This window comes from Chenopodium album, chromosome 19 (assembly GCF_948465745.1).
Source record: "Chenopodium album chromosome 19, dcCheAlbu1.1, whole genome shotgun sequence".
NCBI classification, from domain to species: domain Eukaryota; kingdom Viridiplantae; phylum Streptophyta; class Magnoliopsida; order Caryophyllales; family Amaranthaceae; genus Chenopodium; species Chenopodium album.
Genome location: NC_137852.1, coordinates 43,026,819 through 43,044,993, shown reverse-complemented (window position 1 = coordinate 43,044,993; position 18,175 = coordinate 43,026,819). Strand labels below are relative to the sequence as shown.

General features: G+C 35.0%; 2 protein-coding genes across 2 annotated transcripts; one reads left to right on the top strand and one right to left on the bottom strand.

Annotated features, from left to right (window-relative positions):
* Positions 1 to 290: 290 nt before the first annotated feature.
* Positions 291 to 3,189, bottom strand: LOC145593762 (uncharacterized). Its single transcript, XM_081650113.1, has 4 exons — positions 2,050 to 3,189; positions 1,244 to 1,314; positions 772 to 958; positions 291 to 649 (listed from the first exon to the last, which is right to left on the bottom strand). The coding sequence occupies exons 1-4, from the start codon at positions 2,143 to 2,145 to the stop codon at positions 515 to 517; spliced, it is 489 nt and encodes a 162-aa protein (XP_081506239.1). The 5' UTR covers positions 2,146 to 3,189; the 3' UTR covers positions 291 to 514.
* Positions 3,190 to 4,577: 1,388 nt separating this feature from the next.
* On the top strand, positions 4,578 to 12,493 carry LOC145595768 (uncharacterized). Its single transcript, XM_081652189.1, has 6 exons — positions 4,578 to 5,016; positions 5,115 to 5,170; positions 5,632 to 5,686; positions 5,842 to 5,922; positions 6,012 to 6,248; positions 12,173 to 12,493. Exons 1-5 carry the CDS (start codon positions 4,791 to 4,793, stop codon positions 6,239 to 6,241), a joined length of 648 nt encoding a protein of 215 aa, XP_081508315.1. The 5' UTR covers positions 4,578 to 4,790; the 3' UTR covers positions 6,242 to 6,248; positions 12,173 to 12,493.
* The last annotated feature ends 5,682 nt before the right edge of the window (positions 12,494 to 18,175 follow it).

The following is an 18,175-nucleotide window of genomic DNA, read 5'->3' as shown; positions in this document are numbered from 1 at the left end:
TGTGATTGTGTGGTATAGGTGTATGATCGGAAATCATGCTGTGAAGAGTAGATCACATACTATCACATTTGCTTATGCAACCATCAGTATACCACATTATGCAAGCGCATATGCAGCTCGACATTGTGGAATATCAAACAGAATAGATGAAGAAAAAAACACTGTAAGATATGTTTATCTGTTAGAATGATGTGCCGAACACTACAGTGTAAGTAGTCATCGCAGCATGGAAGGTATAGAAAAACATGAAAGAAGTGATCATGATTCATGACAAACAAACTACGTAGCAGTAAGATTTGGAAAACACTTCTCATATCAACTTCCTTTTATATACTTATATAAGCTCCAATACATAAGGTGCCAAGGAATTAACATTTCTAGGAGGTGCATATTTAACTCTACATGTATTTTTAGAAAACAAACTATTGGTAGAAGAAAAGAATGATTCACTCATACAAGGTCAATTAAGGTCCTCTGCACAAATTGTAAGTACTTCTCAGCGGCTGTGATAAGCTTAAACCTTCAACGCTAAGGGGTCTTGCCAAGAAATTTTCCTTTTCTCAGCTCTTTTGCCATTAGGAAACAAATCCTTAGGCTTCTTCCCCACTTTCACTGATGGAAAACCCACCTCCTCTTTAGCAAGAGTAGCCTGCAATATAATAGAAAGCACAAGTCAGACATCATGTTGTGCCCCAAAACATCCTGCTGCATATCCAATAGACCAATATATCGATCACAGAGAGATCACCAAAAAGAAATCCAAGAACTTACCGAATTCCATATAGAACCTATTGCCAGATGTGAACTTGGCAAAGCTGGATCACTAGTACTAGCATGTCTTCCACTTGTTCCTACTTCGATATTAGCATGTGTTTTTTGGGACTGAACAAAATCTTGCTGTTGTTCTGGATTTGGTGATTGCATCTTCAACAGGAGGTTGCGTCTCCGCCTCAGGAATCTGAATTCAAATGAAATTTAATAGTAATGGTTAGTTTAGGAACCTTAATAGTAAGGGAAGTCTATGGAAAAGTAACAAGTGCAAAATCATATACTTCCTACTAGTTCTGACATCAGCATGTTTAAGCCCTATTCATTAGCCAATGTATAATCACAATATCATCATTGAAGATAGGATAATAGTTCATTTGTTAGAACCATTACCAGATTGCTGATCCACCATTCACACATATTTCTAAAAAGAAAAGGTGATTGCCAAACAAGCACTTGTTTAACACAAAATTACCTGACTTCATCCAAAAGGGTCTCTTTCTTTTCCTTAGTTTCCTTCAGCTTTCGCTTCTTTGTTACAAATTCCTAATCAAAAAAACAATGAACTAGTTAGTTGATTCATCCAAACCAAACAAAATCAAGAAAATCTTTGAATAATCTCAAAGATTATAATAGATACCCCCACACTTTACTCCAACACTAATAAGTCAGCGCTTTCCTTGACAAAACTAGATTCTTGCTGATATGAAATCCACACAAAATTTCACAATTTACTAAGCATAAAAACCCAAAACAAATAATCAGTTATCAGAATAATCACCAAAGTAAAATCAATACATCACCTTCCAACTTTCAAATATTACTATCATCCTCCAAATTATAAGCATAATAAAATGAGTTAAACTCATATTGCATCAAACCATATACAATTCAACTGCAATTAACTTGCTTAAATCAAACCCTATAAAATTCAACAGAAATTAATTCAAATTGAATCTATATCTTGGAAATTCAACTATGATCAACCCAAATTAAATCACACCCCCTCAAATTCGTCTGTAATTTACTTAGATTATATTGTATCATTATCATACATAGTGTAGTACCCTACAAAATCCAACTGTGATCAACTTATATTGCATCAAACCCAACAAATTTCAACTGTGATCAACTCAATTTAAATCAATCCGATTGCAATTAACTTGAAAGTTTCCACACAGATCAAAATTGCCCACATAATCATACTAATATAAACTCCACAAAATCAGAAAATCAAATCATCCAAGCAAAATTAAAACATAATACAGAAAAAGAACAAACCTTTTGCAAGACCAAGTAATCTTGCAACAAAGACTGATGCTTTTCCCTGATCATAGCCTCCTGATCACCAGATGAATTTGATCGACGAGAATCCATGAAAACAAAAAATTAAAAAAAGAAATACCCTTTTGACCCTTTTGCACAAAATCAAATACCCATCCACCCAAATCAACAAAAATCCCCAAAATAAGAAACCCTAATCAGAAAAACAGAACAAACCCTGTTGCTCAAAAATCAAATACCCATCAACCCAAATCCACAGAAATCAACAAAATCCCCAAAATCAACAATCCCTAATCACAAAAACAGACTCAAACACCCACCAACCCAAATCAACAGAAACCCCCAACAATCAAGAAACCCAAATCACAAAAACAGAACAAACCCTAAAAAATTGTAGGAAAAGACAGAGAGGAAAGAGATAAGATTTAATGAGAGAGAAAAGGAAAGAATAGAAGAGAAAGAAGGGTATTAGATGAGAGAGAAAGAGAAAGAGTTAGCGTGAAAAGGGATAGTAATAAGGCAGGCAAGAAGGCTGAAGTTTCTTCACTTTCTGTGGAACATTGAATGGCAAGAGATGTGAAAACCCCAAAAAGGGCCCCCACCCCACTCCCCACCTCACCTCTCACCTCATCATCCTCACAAAACAAGGAATTTTGGAATTGGAAATGAGAGTTGGTGGTTTGTGATGAACATGGAAAACTTTGATGGAAAAAATCCCTGAAACAAAGGGTATTTCTGGCATTAAAGTTTTCATCTTTGACAGAGAGAGGAGAGAGAATACAAAAAAATGCTTTCTTTCTTTCTTTCTATCTTTGTTTGGAGGACATTAGAAGAAAGCCATGATTTTTCCACCCCTTTCCATAAAAATCCCTTCTTTCTTTCATTTTTTTTTTTTCTTTTTCCCCTGTTTTTCAACAATTTTTTCCCATTTAATTTTCTCATTTTTTTTTTTTCCTAATTTTGTAAAATAGGTAGATAAATATGTAATATGGTGGACTTGAAATTATAAAAATGAAGGGAAATTAAAAAAAAAAAAAAAGGTAGAAGATAAAATGGGGAAAAGTTGTAATTTTATGGATGGTTGCCAAAAATGCATATGACTTGTTATCTTCCTGGTTTGAAGGGGGCCATAAAAAAATAGGGGCAAAGCTTTGAATGTTGTACACTTGTATTCTAATTTCTCTGTGATGTGAGATTTGGTATGGTGGCCTGCTGCTGGTAATGTTATTTTATCAAGGCAACTACATTTGGTTGTGCTTTTACTAAAATAACCTTTTGTGACATTTTTGGTTGTGGGGTCCATTTTGTGAATGAACTAATCAACAAGGGAAATGGTGCATCGTGCATTCATGGTGTAAATTTTGTGTTGTGCACTCATTCTATTTTTTTTTTATTTTTTTATTTTTTTTAGGGCATGTTCTCATTGACTAAACTGAACTGAATATTTTATAAGAGAAGGAAATTAGGAGCTGAACTGAATTGGGCTGAACTAAACTGAATTTCAACATATGAGAACAGGCCCTTAGTTTGGGTTTTTTAAGGTCTTAAAAGAACATGTCTAATCATAAATTCATACGGAGTATTATATACTTCTTTTGTATTAATATACTCATTTTGATAAGTTAATCTCTATGATTAGCGAATAAAATATATTAAGAGTTAAAAAGGACATTCTCATGTTATTAAAAGGGGTAATAAAGTATTTCCGTGTTGATAACCTGTATATTCAAATACGTAAGACAAAGTATTACAAATAGTGAAATAATGTATGTACACACCCACCCAAAAAGAGAATCCATCTCCTTCCTCCATCTTCCCTCCATCATCCATAGAAGCTTCCTCCTCCGCTTTCCCCTGATTTCCACAGTTGTCAACACTCTCATCGAACATGTCAAGTTCAATGACAGCTTCAAATCCTTCAATGAAGGGTCATGGTCACCCCTACCCTTTGGATTGATCGTGCCCTTAGAATTATATGTTCAACTCTAACCAATGTGTGCACCCTGCCACTATAGTCTTGAGTCCATGCATGATGGAAAAAAATTATTTTGAATGTAAGAAATTACAAAGTATAAGTTAAGTGAACTTTGGGTAGTTTTCTTGTAAACTATATCCCTACAAAAAACATCGTGATACAATTGACATTAATACTTGATAACAAATCAAGTTTATAAAGTAAATAAAATCAATATTAAACCGCCACAACAAACACAGGGACCTAACTAGCTAGATATGCTACACTTATTGGTAGCAACTTCAACCTTAAATCCACAACGCTGACCATTACAAGTAAATCAATTCTAAATACTTGACTATTTTACCAATTGAGTATCAAACTTATATGACCGGACTATAAAAAAATCAAAATAATGTGACACAATCACACCCAATTAAGACATTAACTTACAAATTTGCATCATTGCCCTTAATTACAAGTAGACTGTCGAAATCCAATATTCCAATCAGTTTGTACTTGGTAACAAATTCAGGTTGAAAGCTGAGGTATAAATATGAATATATGATGTAATAATATGCCTGAAATCAATCTTTCTACCTTCATTATAAATACCTCTGCCGCCATTAAAACCATTTCAACCCTTGAAAACCCCTAAAAACGGCTCAAAATTTTGAGCAAAAAACATCAAAATTTCACAGAAAAATCCAATCTTTATCCTTCAATCGAAAAACCCTCTTCCCTTTTCTTCAAACCCTAGGTTTTTTCCTACCAAAAATCAACAATGGAGGCTGAAGATAATAAAATTAGCAGCAGTAGCAGCAGTATAATCCCAGAAAAAGTAATGGAAGGAGTAAGAACAACATTGGCTAACATTGATGAACTTCAATCAAATTTTGATGAGTTTCTTTCTCTTACTTCTGACCCTGAAGTTCTTTCTCAATTACCACCATTGGAGCGAGCTCAATCCCTACTTTTGCTTGCCAAACTTACTTCTGTTCTTCTTTCTGGTAATGATAATTCCTCAAATTTCCCTTTTTTTTGGTTAATTTCTTCTTGTTTTCATATATAATTAACAAATTTCTTTGTGTTTTTTTTTTGTATACAGTGAGGTTGAGGTGCAGTGGGGTTTACCCTGATCACCACCCAATTAAAGGAGAATTTGTAAGTATTCCTTTATTTTACTATCTTTATTCTATTTTTATTGGTTGTGAATTAATGCTGAAATTGCACATTTGATTATATTGGTATTTACATCAGTATAAGTATATACAACTATACAAGTATATATTTTTGTGATGATTTGGATGAATAAGTTTGCTGTGTACTATCAGTTTTTATGTGTTAATAAGTTTTTTGTGCTTTGTATCATTGTATGATGTCTAATGTATAGAAAATAAAGCATTAATTAGTATTTAACTTGATGAATTCTTGTTGGTTGATTATTTTTGTTCCCTTCAATTTTGATGCCTTTGTCCTGTCCCTGTGATTTTGTCGAAATAACAGTGTAAATCATGACTTATGAATAATATACTACTCTGGTAGATGTGCAAAATCTGTAATTATTTGTTCTTAGCTATTCAGCTTTTACACTTTTTGATTCTTTTTTTTGGTTACTTATTTAGGATAGGTTAAGCCGGTATCAAGAAAAACTTGAGCGTTTTGTGGATAAAAGTAAAGGTATTGACTGCTGCTTTAAGTGTTGGTAGGCAGCATTGGTTTTATGTTGGAAAGTCAATGCTGGATATTTGTAACGTTTCTTATTGTTTTGTCGATAGCTTACGTAGTTACACTAATGATTAATAATGCTATCTTGTTTTCCTCTTATGTTGAAGCACCCTTGCGACCTAGCACTACAGTGAACACCCAAGCAGCAACACGCTTTATTGAACACTCTTTGCCTGATCTTACCGCTGGTAGGTGACCTGTCTAGTGGCTTCATACATAATGATTTTTTCTTCATTTCATATGAAATTTGATTATATGGTCTTCTTTGATTTTGTAGAGCAGAGAAAAAGAATGAGGGCCATCAGTAAGGGTGAGGAAGGCAGAATGAAGTACTCAGAGAGGAATATGCAGAAGAAGAGGAAAACTCCAATTAGTGACATGAAATCTGTGCGAGAGGCTGCAGAGGAATTTCTGCAGAAAGCTGCCCGTGAACTTCTTGGTGAAACTAATGGAGGTGTGAAGGGGCCTCTGGCCCCTGTGCAACCTGTAGAGATAGATGAGGATTAAATTACTGGTAAAGTGGCTCTCTGCCTTACATGGTAGACATATCATCTTTTATTTACTTGTTTCTTTTCAATTTTGTGATGATTTATTTTAGTGTTTATAGTCTGCATGTACATATTGCTTGCAAGAAATTTGAAATTAGCTAGTTGGTGAGTCTTGAAAAATTATGAGTGATAAGCTGATCACCTTGTAAGATACTTTGCAATTTTCCTTTTATTTGGTGGAGGCATTCAGTTCTGTTTATAATGTGAACTCTGTGGTACTTTCGGTGACTGTTTCCTTCTGCTTCTTACCCAAGGTTGCCAAAAAAATTTTCATATGAGACTGAATTCAAAATTGGGATCAAGATGAATTGTGGATCGCTACAGATCCAAACTGAGATTGACAGTGAATTTGGTGATTGGTATTGTTTATGAACCACTTTGTTAAACTTGTAAGGAGAACAACTGGAAACTAAGTCAATAATTCCATGATAGTTTATGAAAACTTAATTTCATTTCGCTAGGTTTAACAAAAGAATCTGAGTTTTTCCTTTACAATTAATTATGAAAAGTTCATTTAGAAATCTACAGATTTTTTTTCTTTCTGGGAAGGTAAATCAAAGAAAGAACTGAACATAAAAAAAAAAAAAAAAAAAAAATATTGATACATTTGAATATTTGATAGTATTACTAATAATACTACCTCAAAATTACAGGGTTTATATGGCTTTTTTGGTGCTTCCTTTCTAACTTTCTATTCAAGGATAGGTTGTTTAGAAGCTTGTTCAACTTCTCATACTCTATCTTTTCTTTCTGAATTTCATTTTTTTCTTTCAGAAAGAAATTACAAGTTTATTGGCATCTTTGTTGATCTGTGAATCTATGTTTGTGTTGTGATTTGCAAGCTGTGTTCATGTAGGTGAGGAGTGAACATATATTTTATAGACTGATAGAGTGATAGGTTCAATCGATATTTGCAGAATATGAGATATAAAGTCATCATAAGATATAAATAAATCTATTATCCTATATTTGTATACTGCAATGTCTTAAGCACTCCTAAATGATAAATTGTGATTGTGTAGGGTTGGTTTTACTTCTAGAATCCAGATAAATTGTGATTGTGTAGGGTTGGTTTTACTTCTAGAATCCAGATTGAGGTTCAGAGTACTAACTTGTCGAGCCCCCAAAAGGATATTACTTAGGAAAGTGTATTGTTTGTTTGGCAAAATGCTACCTGACGTGTGGATAACTATTACTGCCTCATTTAATGAATCCCTTCAATGTAGAATAAAAAAAATCAGATGTGGGTTACGTATGGGCAGGATGCTTGAGACTTAAAGAGACAAAAAGTCCAACGATGATAAATCCCCTTTGCCAGGTGTGGGGTGAAGTATATTTAAGTTATCATGGGATGTATTGGGAGAAGAAGATTGTAGACTATATTATTTTAGTAACTTTTGGAGCACGCGCCTTCTGCTACTTTTTTACCTGCGTTACAATTTATTTGCAATGATTTGAGATTCACTAACATCTAGGTAAATTTGATTATGGGTGGTAAACGGAGAGATAAATTTTAAGTTGCATGTAATGAGAGAGGTAGAAAAAATAACAAGTAAAAAAAGAAAGAAAACATTTGTTGCGAATAATTTGTAGTATCCATTTATGTTAATGTTGCAAATATATTGAAACAGAGGTAGTGTTTTTTTTTTTTTTTTTTTTTCTTTCTTTCCATTTTCATTACTACTCATATCTGGATATCTAAATGGTATAAAAACTTTCAGAGTAAACCTATTTTCATATATACATGGTACTCATATTAGAACTTTTTTTTTTCAAGAGAGACTAATCAATTTGTACAAGTTTTAATAGTCTCCCTCCCCCCCCCCCCCCCCCCCCCCAAAAAAAAAAAAAAAAAAAAAACACACACACACAACACGCACACTCACAATTCCCTGTTATGACAAGGGCTACTTGAGTTAGAGAAGATAGTTTCCAGGCTTTCTTTTATAAATCGCAACTTAGGGAAATAATGTGGAGGTTTGAATAAGCTGAACTTTTGAGGGCAAGAAATGGGTGGGTCATGTGGGTGGTCCAAGCTTAACTTTTGGGTAAAGTAGACAAAATACGCTTACTGAAAAAGGACTGATGCAATTAATAATAGACATCTCAAAGAGGTATATTTGGGGACAAAATGAGTAATTAAGTATGTATGTTTTATATTTCTATACCTAATTGCACCTTATCTTTTTACTTCTCTTTCTGTTCTCTTTGGCATTGGTGTTTGATGTCTTCCTGTTTTCCATTGCAAGTGAAGCTTCCTTGTGTATATATGTATTTGCTTAAATTTATGCCATATTTCCATTGTTTTTGTTTTCAAAATGAGGAAAATGATGGTTGCTAGGTGTCAAATTACCTCACCTTCACTTTTCTTAGTTAACACACTTTAGTACTTTACTTTTCCTGTTTCAATACAAAGGCGTTATGGTGGCTATAACGTAATTTCTTTCTCAGAGTGCATAGCTTTACACACCCGAGGTGTGTGTGTTTGGGATATGTTTCCTTTCTAAATCGAGATTAACATCCTATTTGTATGCGGCTTCCATATAAAGTACATTCTCTTTAGGAGAATTTCTTTGGCGTATATACTTTGAAAAAAACATGGTTGGATTGATGCAAATAGTTGAAATAGTTTGAAGTATATTATAGAATTCATGTTTATAATTAAATAATCAAACATTAAAAAAAAAAACACACACACACACTATGTGCCTTTCTAGTTTTGGAGTGGGAGTGGGCGATGGGATTGGTAATCCTAAGTAGGCTACCAACAGTAACAAACAATCAATTATCATGCCATTATTAATGTTTGAGTGTAATGATTCATGGATTTTTATCCTTTATTAGTTGAGAGTAGTATAAAGAACGTTTTGGGTTGGCTTAGGATTTTTTTGATGAGAGAATTTGAACTGAACGAAAGGAAAAGAGATTAAGGGTCAAATTTCTTTTGTTTGGATGCTATTTTGGGTAAGAGGAGGGATCCATTTTTGTTCCTTCTTTAATGAAGTAAATTAATCCAAAGATTTTGAAAGAATCTCCTTTCCTCCCTCTTCTTTTTCTCAATTGCCTTCTCCATTATTGCTTTTTTTTTTTGACAGGAACTCCATTTATTGGTATCCAATCTCACTGTCAATAAAAATATTGAAATAGTCGGTAGGTATGTGTAAAAAGTGAAAGTTTACTTGTTGGTTCAAGGAGACCCCTGTGGTTAGGGGAAGAAAAGATATGTGGGAATGTTCATCCCATTGATGCTGATGGTGGAATTAGGTAATCTAACAAGCATCGGAGATTTGGATGGATATTCTAACGGCAGCTCCTGCTTCCTGCAGCTTGTTCAGCTAGATTGTTATTTAAACATCTCTAATTCTTCATTTATTTTTAAGAGAAAGGGTTATGCTTATACCATGTTGCCAACAATGACAATAGCCTAGCACGTGTCTTGCTGATAGAAAGTGTAGCTAAGAGGTGGCTTGTGAAATATCCAAGTAGGTGAGACAAATAGTAGGAAAGGTCAGGTAGGTCAGAAAGCAAAAGTCTATGCGAGTAGAGAAAAAAGATGGAGTGATAAATAGGCGGCAGAGGATGAAGTGAGGTTGCTAAATAATGGTGTTCCCATCGTCATCGGCGTCAGATCTGATGCTTCTTGGTATGGTGGTGTTGTGGGATCACAAGTGGAACACCTTATGAATTTTTGTAGAAAGATTTTGGTTGGTATACCTAGAAGCAGCCCAGCTTTCATAAGAACTCGCCAAAATTAGTTTTAAACAAATGACAGAAATGAAGTTTATGACAAAGAAAGCCTCCATGGACCATGGGATAATGATGATGATTTGAATGTTCCAGCCCACCTTTTATAAGATGATTAAGATCTGAATGTTTTAAATGAAGTTTATTAGTGGGTTTGTAATTTTAAGGAGTTATAAGTGGGTTTGCCATGAGAGGTGCAGTGAGTTTTTGAGAGTGAGATGAGAGAGAAGATGACTTTGTGCGGCAGAAGAGAGAGTAAAGAAATGAGAGTAAACCCTTATGAGTATTTCCAGGAAAAAAATATTAATAGATATAAAATGGGTAACTAACGGGTACCCGAGATACTCAACGTCTGGCCCAGAATTCAAGTTTTTTAAGCGGGTACCCAACCCGTAAAAATGAAAAAAATCACTGATTACCCATCAGGTAGTTTGTGGGTCTTTGGATTTTCGGGTTGGGGTTTTTTCGTACACCCCTATTTGTAACTAGGTTGGCTATTGTTATTGAGTTAATGTATCCTTTAAGTGTACTTTAAGTAATTCAAATCTTACAATTTCTCTTCATTTGTTGGCGAGACTTGATTTATCCATTTGTTTTGATACTTAACAATAATGCTTTATAATATCCCCTTGTTACTTCATCTCATAATTTTCTTTGTAGAGTTTCAGAGGATAAAAGGGGATGTGTGGACTATTACATACTTTTTTTAAGCAGCCAATTTAATGGAGATAACCTTTGTTATTTGTACCTTGAAGGTCTGTACTTGGCCTTTGTCAAGAGCATAGTTATTTTAATTGAGCATATTGATCTAGCACACAAAGAGTCTGAAATCTGGGTAACCGTTTTGCATTGGTTGAGTAGTAGCAAACTAATTGATCTTGTATGACTTATGCTGAGGAAGGATACCTTCATTTACAAGTCGTGTTTTGGCGATGAACTGCTGATTCCATAGCTGCAGTGTTAGTAGCCAAAATGCCATTTTAGCTACGCTGCCTATTAATCACTTGTTGCTTCTAGGCAATTTCGATTGATTAGAATGTCTTGATACCTGACTGGGCTAACTCTCTGCCACACTGCCACCTTAGTATGAGAAATAATTCTTTTGCTGGTTAGCTGAAATTTTCCATTCCATATGTATTTATCTTGCTTGATTTGGAAATTACCTCTAGATGCATGAATCATTGTTTATGAATCGGAATGTAGGATACATAGACGTAGCGCCTCCCCCAATTCTGACAGCACTTACTCGTAAAGTCCTGGGTAATGGATATTTGGAATGATGAAAGTTTAGTTCATGAATGTATTTTATCAATATTAGTTGGATACTTGTTAATTATACTGCCATTATTTGCTTCTATAGTACTTTCTATTTCTTGAAAATGAATGGCCTTCAATATTTAAAGAAATATATGTGACTTTAGTAAAGAGTTTTCGATACATATGTAATGATATCTTATTGTAATCCGCTGAATTTTTATTTTCTGTATATTAGTCGTCAAAGATTTAGTATTATTGCAAGTTACATATATTTGGGACATGAGAAGTTCTTAATAGGAGGCCTTTAGACTACCATCTATTCATCTCGTGAAGAGGATTGTTGGACTTGAATACGGAAGATCTATACAGATATGGCATGACAGGCTGTCAGCTTGTAATTGTAGGTTGTAATGGTATGTTGGAGAGAAACTTGTGTGTTAGTATCTGTTGTTGTGGATTAGACATCATGGTATAAATGTATTTTCATCAATCACTTCCCTTTTCTGAAGTGTTTATGGTGTTTATCTGAGTTTTTGACAGGGTGTTTTGTAGGGGGGGCTTGACCAGCTATTTTTGTTCTAAACCCATACTCCTTTATATCTCACAATTAATGAAACTCCTTTGAGTTAATCTGGGAACATAGGCTATGGTCAAACCATGTACATCCTTAATTCCTTATCTTTCTGCACACTCGTTTCGTAACATGGGTAATCGTTTGATTTTTGTTTACTGTGTAAAGTAAATAATTTCCTTTATGCGGTTGTATCTTTCTACTTTTCCTAACACCTAGTCACATCATTTCTTTGGTCTTAAGATGTTCTTGAATCTTATTTGCAAAATTAGTCATTATTTATGTATTTACAGACTCCTGCTGTTGTGCTACTTGCAGGTCTCTAGGTTCTCAAATCTCGACTTCATTTGGGAGGATGAGTAGTTTGTTCGATAGATCAGCCCGGTCTCTTCAAATGGGCAAGAGGCTCACTTCCTATATGTTTTTAGCTTTTGAAGTTCATAAATAATCAAACTCTTGTTTATATAGTGAACTAGTGATGGTATTGCTAGAAGAGCTTTTTCTCCTTTAGAGGTTGTTATATCTGTTAGTGCTTGTTATAGTCTGTTGTTGCAGAATGTTAGCCTATTGGGCAATTGTAAGTTAGCTCTTTTTCTCTTTGAATTGAATCTCGATATAAATTCATTTAGCCTTCATGAATATCTAGGGCTGGGCAAAATTATTTGAAAAATTAAAGCCTAATTTGTAATCAATTCGAATTTTCTAAACCTGTCCGAAGTTTGTAAAAATTTGGGTCAGGCCGAGCCTAACCCGAAGCCGGAAAAACTGTCCAAAACCCGCCCAAAATCGAGCCATGTTGGGACAAACTCTACTTGACCAGGCCAAGTATCTACATTACAAGGCTTAAAATTACTTCGATTGATGGAACATTTTAAGCTTTGGTTTGGATTGCAATGGCGGGTCGGTGTTGGATATGTGGCTGCGCAAATTAGGTTGTGCGAAGGTAGAGGTTGTTGTGGTGGAAATGTGCAAAGGGGGAGATGTGGTTGCGGCGACAAGAGAGGAGGAGCAGCAGAAGTGGTGGTGTTGTGAATTAATGCAAGTTGCGAGGTTGGTGCGGTATGGGGAGTAGAGGCCCGGTGTGTTTGGTGGTAGTTGCGGTGGGGATCGAGTAGCAGCAGTGGTGATAGGGGGATTGATTGGTGGATATGGGCTCATCAGTGTGGAGAGTAGTAGTTAGTAGGGGAGTGACGGTTGTTGGTGTTCTGTTGGTTGTAAATTGGTGGGTTGCATCGTGGTTGATTAATGACGGTGGTGAGGTTGCAGACTTGTGCAAATGGGGCTACGTTGCACACTTAATGGTGGTGGATGGAGGACGGTGGTGATGCTGCAGACAAGCAGAGGAGGAATGTGTTGAATTACATGGTTTTTTTTTAATATTTGAAGAAAAAATAAACGAATTTTTGGTTTTGTTTTTATTTATTTATTATTATTAATGGGGGTGTTAAATAAAACTATGACATAATAAAAAACAAAAAAAATACTATTGCTGACTAGGCTTAGTCCCTTAACTTTGGACTGATAAACACCAAACATGGTGGCTGAGGGACTTAATGTGCACAAAATAGTTAAGAGGGACTAAAAGTGCACAAATACAACAGTTTAGGGACTGTATTTTACCTTTACTCTTTGGACTTAAGATGAGATTCTCTTGTCCCGTAAAAAAGTAGATACTTTATTAATGATGTATTAAGCATGACGGATCCGACAAGAGCTCACATGAATGTATAATCTTTTATAGATTAACGGAAATTTATTATCAAAGTTTCAAAATTTGACCCAAATATTAGAAATGGGAAAAACATTTAGGGACGGAGGGAGTACCAGAGTAAGATGCTTTTGTATTGTTGCAATAAAAATCACATAGACTAGGGAAAGCGAGGTACGAGTTTACTTGATTTTTATTTCTTATTCCCTTTGTGTTTTAATAAGTGTTCTACTTACCAAATCCTGATGTGTTTTAAATTATAAGTGTTACACTTACTTTTTTGGCAAGAAATACATTTAAATATTATTTCCCTCTTTTTATGGTCCTCACCCATTACTACATTTTATTATATATTTCCTCTCATATTCATTACTTTTCAATAAACTATTAACCCCACTATATTTCTTTTACTCCAGCCGTGTTTTAATAAGTGTTACACTTTGACCGGCACATAATTTTAGGCAATATAATTGACTTAAATAAAATATGAGATAAGTGGGGATTGTAAAAAAAAAAAAAAGGAAAATGCTATACATAGCCCTAAGGGCTACATATAAGCATTTAATTTACTCTTGAAAATTGTTTAAATTTAGAAAATCATGACAAAAACACACTAATTACACCGATTTGCGCGTGTTTTTGTCATGAATTCCCAACTTTATACATTTTTCAAGAGTAAATTTAATGTTTTTATATAGCCCTAAGGGCTATGTATAACATTACCCAAAAAAAAAATAGTGGAGTTGAAAGTTTATTGAAAATTATTGAATGTGAGAGAAATAAAATAGTAAAAAAGTAATAGTGGATTTGAGTGGGGACCATAAGATGGAAAGATATTATATTTAAATGTAGTTTTTTTCCAAAAAATAAAGTATAACACTTATTAAAACGCAGCCGCATATATTAAGCGTAACACTTATTAAATCATGAAAGGAGTACAATTTTTTAATACTCTAACTATTATTTTATTTAAGTTAATTAATTTGTCTAAAACTATGTGCCAGTCATGCAAATTGTAACACTTATTAAAACTAGTGGTGATAAAAAACCAGGTCGGTCCGAGCCTTATCATGATACATCGTACCCAAACCCGAAAAAAGTAGCGGGCTTATCGAGCCAAAGCGGGCTTTTTGAGTTGTTTTCGAGTGAATTCAGGCTTTTAACTAAATATGCATTTTTAAGCTTGTCAAAACCCGCCCTATTTTTGGACCGAGGTTGGGCCAATGTTAATTACCTCTAATTAAGACATGAAGAGAGTACATAGTAATTGTACATTTGTACTGAAGATAAGATGCTCATCTGTCAAAAAAATAAAGATAAGATGCTCCCATAGTCTCTGTCAAAATGAAAAAAGATGCTCTGCTTGTGTAATAAAAGTCGCATAGAAAATGCTTTGCTTATGTGATAAAAGTCACATAAAAAGGGAAAAGAGAGCACGTGTTTGCTAGATTTTTTTACTTCTTACCCCGTAAAAAAATGGGAAAAGTGCTCTTATCCTGAAAAAAAAACTTGTATTAAAGATAAGAGGATTTCTAAGACTCTAGTAATATAGACATATTTGTTCATTCACTTATAACGCACTTGGAAAAACAATGTCACAACATACGTAAATATTTCATTATACTCTCTCCATTTTTTTTATTTGCATCACTTTTCTTGTATGGATGTTTTTTAAAATGCATTACCTTCTATGATACACCATTCATCTCCTCTTCCACTGTCCTTCAATGCATTCTTCAAATGCCATATGAAAAACTTCCAGGTATCAATGTTTTCAGCTTCAACTATTCCTCAGGCAATTGGAAACAATTCATTATTGGCATCCAAAGCTACAGCTGACAGCAACACTCCACCAAAGTTGCCCTTTAAGTGAGTCCCATCAACCCCTATTATGCTTCTACAACCAGCAAATAGCCCATCCAACACAGCTTTAAATGATATGAAAATGCTCTTAAATGCTAATGGGCTTTCTGGATGATTTGCAGGATTCCAACGTGAGCCAAAGAATTGGGGTTCAAAGCTTTAATGACATCACAGTACAAAGGTAGATGTTTGTAAGACACATCATGCCCTCCATGAATTTCTTCTAATGCCTGAGCTCTCACTTTATACAATGTTGATTGAGCCATTTCAATGCCAAACCTTTTCCAGAGCAGTTCATTCAATGACTTAGCAGGTATGTCATTGTTTGCTCTAATGTCTTCCAACAGGACCCTTTTTGCCCACCTAACATTGACCATACTGTTCCTAGATTTCAATCCCTGGCAGGTGTGTTCAGAGTTTTGAATCCCTTTAATAGCCCATGTGGTTCCATCTGGCAAAACAGTAGCATGCAATCTCCACTGACAATGTGCATCAGCACTCCTAACTGTGTATCTTAGGTTGTTTGCATAGTCCACAACTAAGGAAAAACCACACTGAATACAATAGTCCCTTACAACATCCCTGAGATGTTGTTTGTCCATGAATAATTGCCATGGTTTCAACTCAATTCTCCCAAAACCCATATCTTGATACACTTCCCCATTGTTGTAAAGCTTACTAAAGTAATTGTCCTCATCTTTCTCACACTCAAAAGCAGGCTCATCAAATAGATCAAAAGTTTCCTCAACCATTGAACCATACTCATCATCAGGTATGTCATCTTCAGTATCAAGACTTTCATCAATATCTGACCCTTCCTCACTCTCATTTGGTTCATACCCCCCATCATCTTCATTCTCATACAATGACAAGCTTTGATTATTGTCATTCCCATTACTACCATCACCTAAGCTAACTGAACTACTCCTTCTTGTACTCCCAACTACATTCACAGTGTTCATATCACTATCACCAGCAGATGTACTAGCACTAATCACAATTCCCTTCCTTTTTGCAGTAGTCCTAGGAAGTTTTCTCCTAAAAATGGTTGTTGCCCTAGAAGACTTAGATGATTCAGAATTCTGCCCTCCACCAAACTCTCCAGTATTCTGTAAGGGTGCAATCATAGTTGTAGTACAAGGTTGGGATTGTGTTTGTTGATGGCTGAATTCAATTGGCATATGTGGTTGGGATTCAGGTTCTGTCTGAGGTTCATGTTCTAGAAGAGGTTGATCAACTTGCCATGGTGTTGGTGAAATGTTAAACCAATCTTCAACTGCATTACCCCTTCCCCTGCCTCTCCCAGTACCCCTTCCCCTCCCAGTACCCCTTCCTCTCCCTCTCCCCCCACCTCTCCCTCTCCCTCTTCCTCTCCCTCTTCCTCTTACAGGTACATCCCTCACTACATCATCCCAAGTTGCTTCCATGTCAGTGCCTTCAGGTATATAACCATCAACAATGGGTGCAGGCTCTGCCTTACTCAAACTAGCAACATGCCTCTCAAATTCTTCTTCAGTAATAACCTCAGCTTCAATTACAGTGTTCTGTCTCCTTCTAGGGGTCAGTTTAGGTTTGCTAGCACTAGGACTTCCTATTTCATTAGCTATTTGTTTATCAACTTCCATGTTTAATTTACCTAAAACAAGTGACCTAGCAGCAGACACTACCTTAGTATCCTTAAGGCCATCCCCTACCCATATATATATCTCTTTCTTATCAGGTAGGTTAGCAAACATCTTCATCAAATCAGCATCAGAATTCAGAGACACATGCTTCATTTTATACACATATTGAAAAGTCGGGTTTTGAGCTGTTTCTACATTATTTTCCTTAGCCTTCTCCCAATACTCAACTATGAGGTCTATTAAATTCACCTTATCAGCATCCTCAACTTCACAGAAACATCAATACCATTATATTGAAATTGCAACACTACAACATCACCCATTCTGCAACAAACACACAACCAAACAAAACAACAGCAACAAACACTATAAGAATCATACCCTAACACACGAAAACAGAGCATACCAAAACAAATTAGAAATAAATAATCATACCTGGCTACGAATCGAGTTTTATGTTGTAATTTTCTTCAGATAAAGGCTAAAAATTTGATCTTTCAAGCTTTACGAACAGAATTTGATCGTACTTCACCCAGCAAACCTAACAATCTTCTTCACCAAGACCCTCGCAATTCAACAAATTATTCCCCAAAAAAACCCCAATTTGTTTGATTAAAACCCTACTAACTAAAAAGTCCAAATTTCAGGTGATAGCTCGTGTTTTTTTTATTGAAGTTCTTCGCAAATCGCTCTCCAATTCTCTGAGTTCAAATTTTCCAACTGAAGAAGATGAACGATCAAAGCCTTCACTTTAATTGATTAGACACAGTTGGTTGGAGTAAAATAAATGGGGGCAAATTTGTCTTTCCGCATCTCAACTCCTAAACCCTGGTTAAATAATTAACCAATAATTAAACAGAAGTTACCATTTGATTAACCACATTAATGTTTGATTACCAAAGATAATTAAAAGTTGACCCCTTTACCATTGAGAAAAAAAAATAAATAGTGATTACCAATGAGAATTTCCCTTTTTTTTTTTTAATTTTTTGGGAAATTCCCATTGGTAAACCCGTGGTTTTGACTTTTCCCATTGATACACTCTTAAATTTTTGCCTTCCCAATGGTATACCCGAGGTTTGGTCTTTTTCCCAACCATGACTAACACCGTTAAAAAATATTTCA

Coding starts and splice junctions, on each gene's coding strand:
- LOC145593762 (XM_081650113.1), bottom strand. CDS start 2,145: ATGGATTCTCGTCGATCAAATTCATCTGGTGATCAGGAGGCTATGATC. Junction 1,315..2,049: donor ATTACTTGGTCTTGCAAAAG/GTTTGTTCTTTT, acceptor TTTTTTGATTAG/GAATTTGTAACAAAGAAGCG. Junction 650..771: donor TAGGTTCTATATGGAATTCG/GTAAGTTCTTGG, acceptor ATTATATTGCAG/GCTACTCTTGCTAAAGAGGA.
- LOC145595768 (XM_081652189.1), top strand. CDS start 4,791: ATGGAGGCTGAAGATAATAAAATTAGCAGCAGTAGCAGCAGTATAATC. Junction 5,017..5,114: donor TACTTCTGTTCTTCTTTCTG/GTAATGATAATT, acceptor TTTTGTATACAG/TGAGGTTGAGGTGCAGTGGG. Junction 5,923..6,011: donor TTTGCCTGATCTTACCGCTG/GTAGGTGACCTG, acceptor TTGATTTTGTAG/AGCAGAGAAAAAGAATGAGG.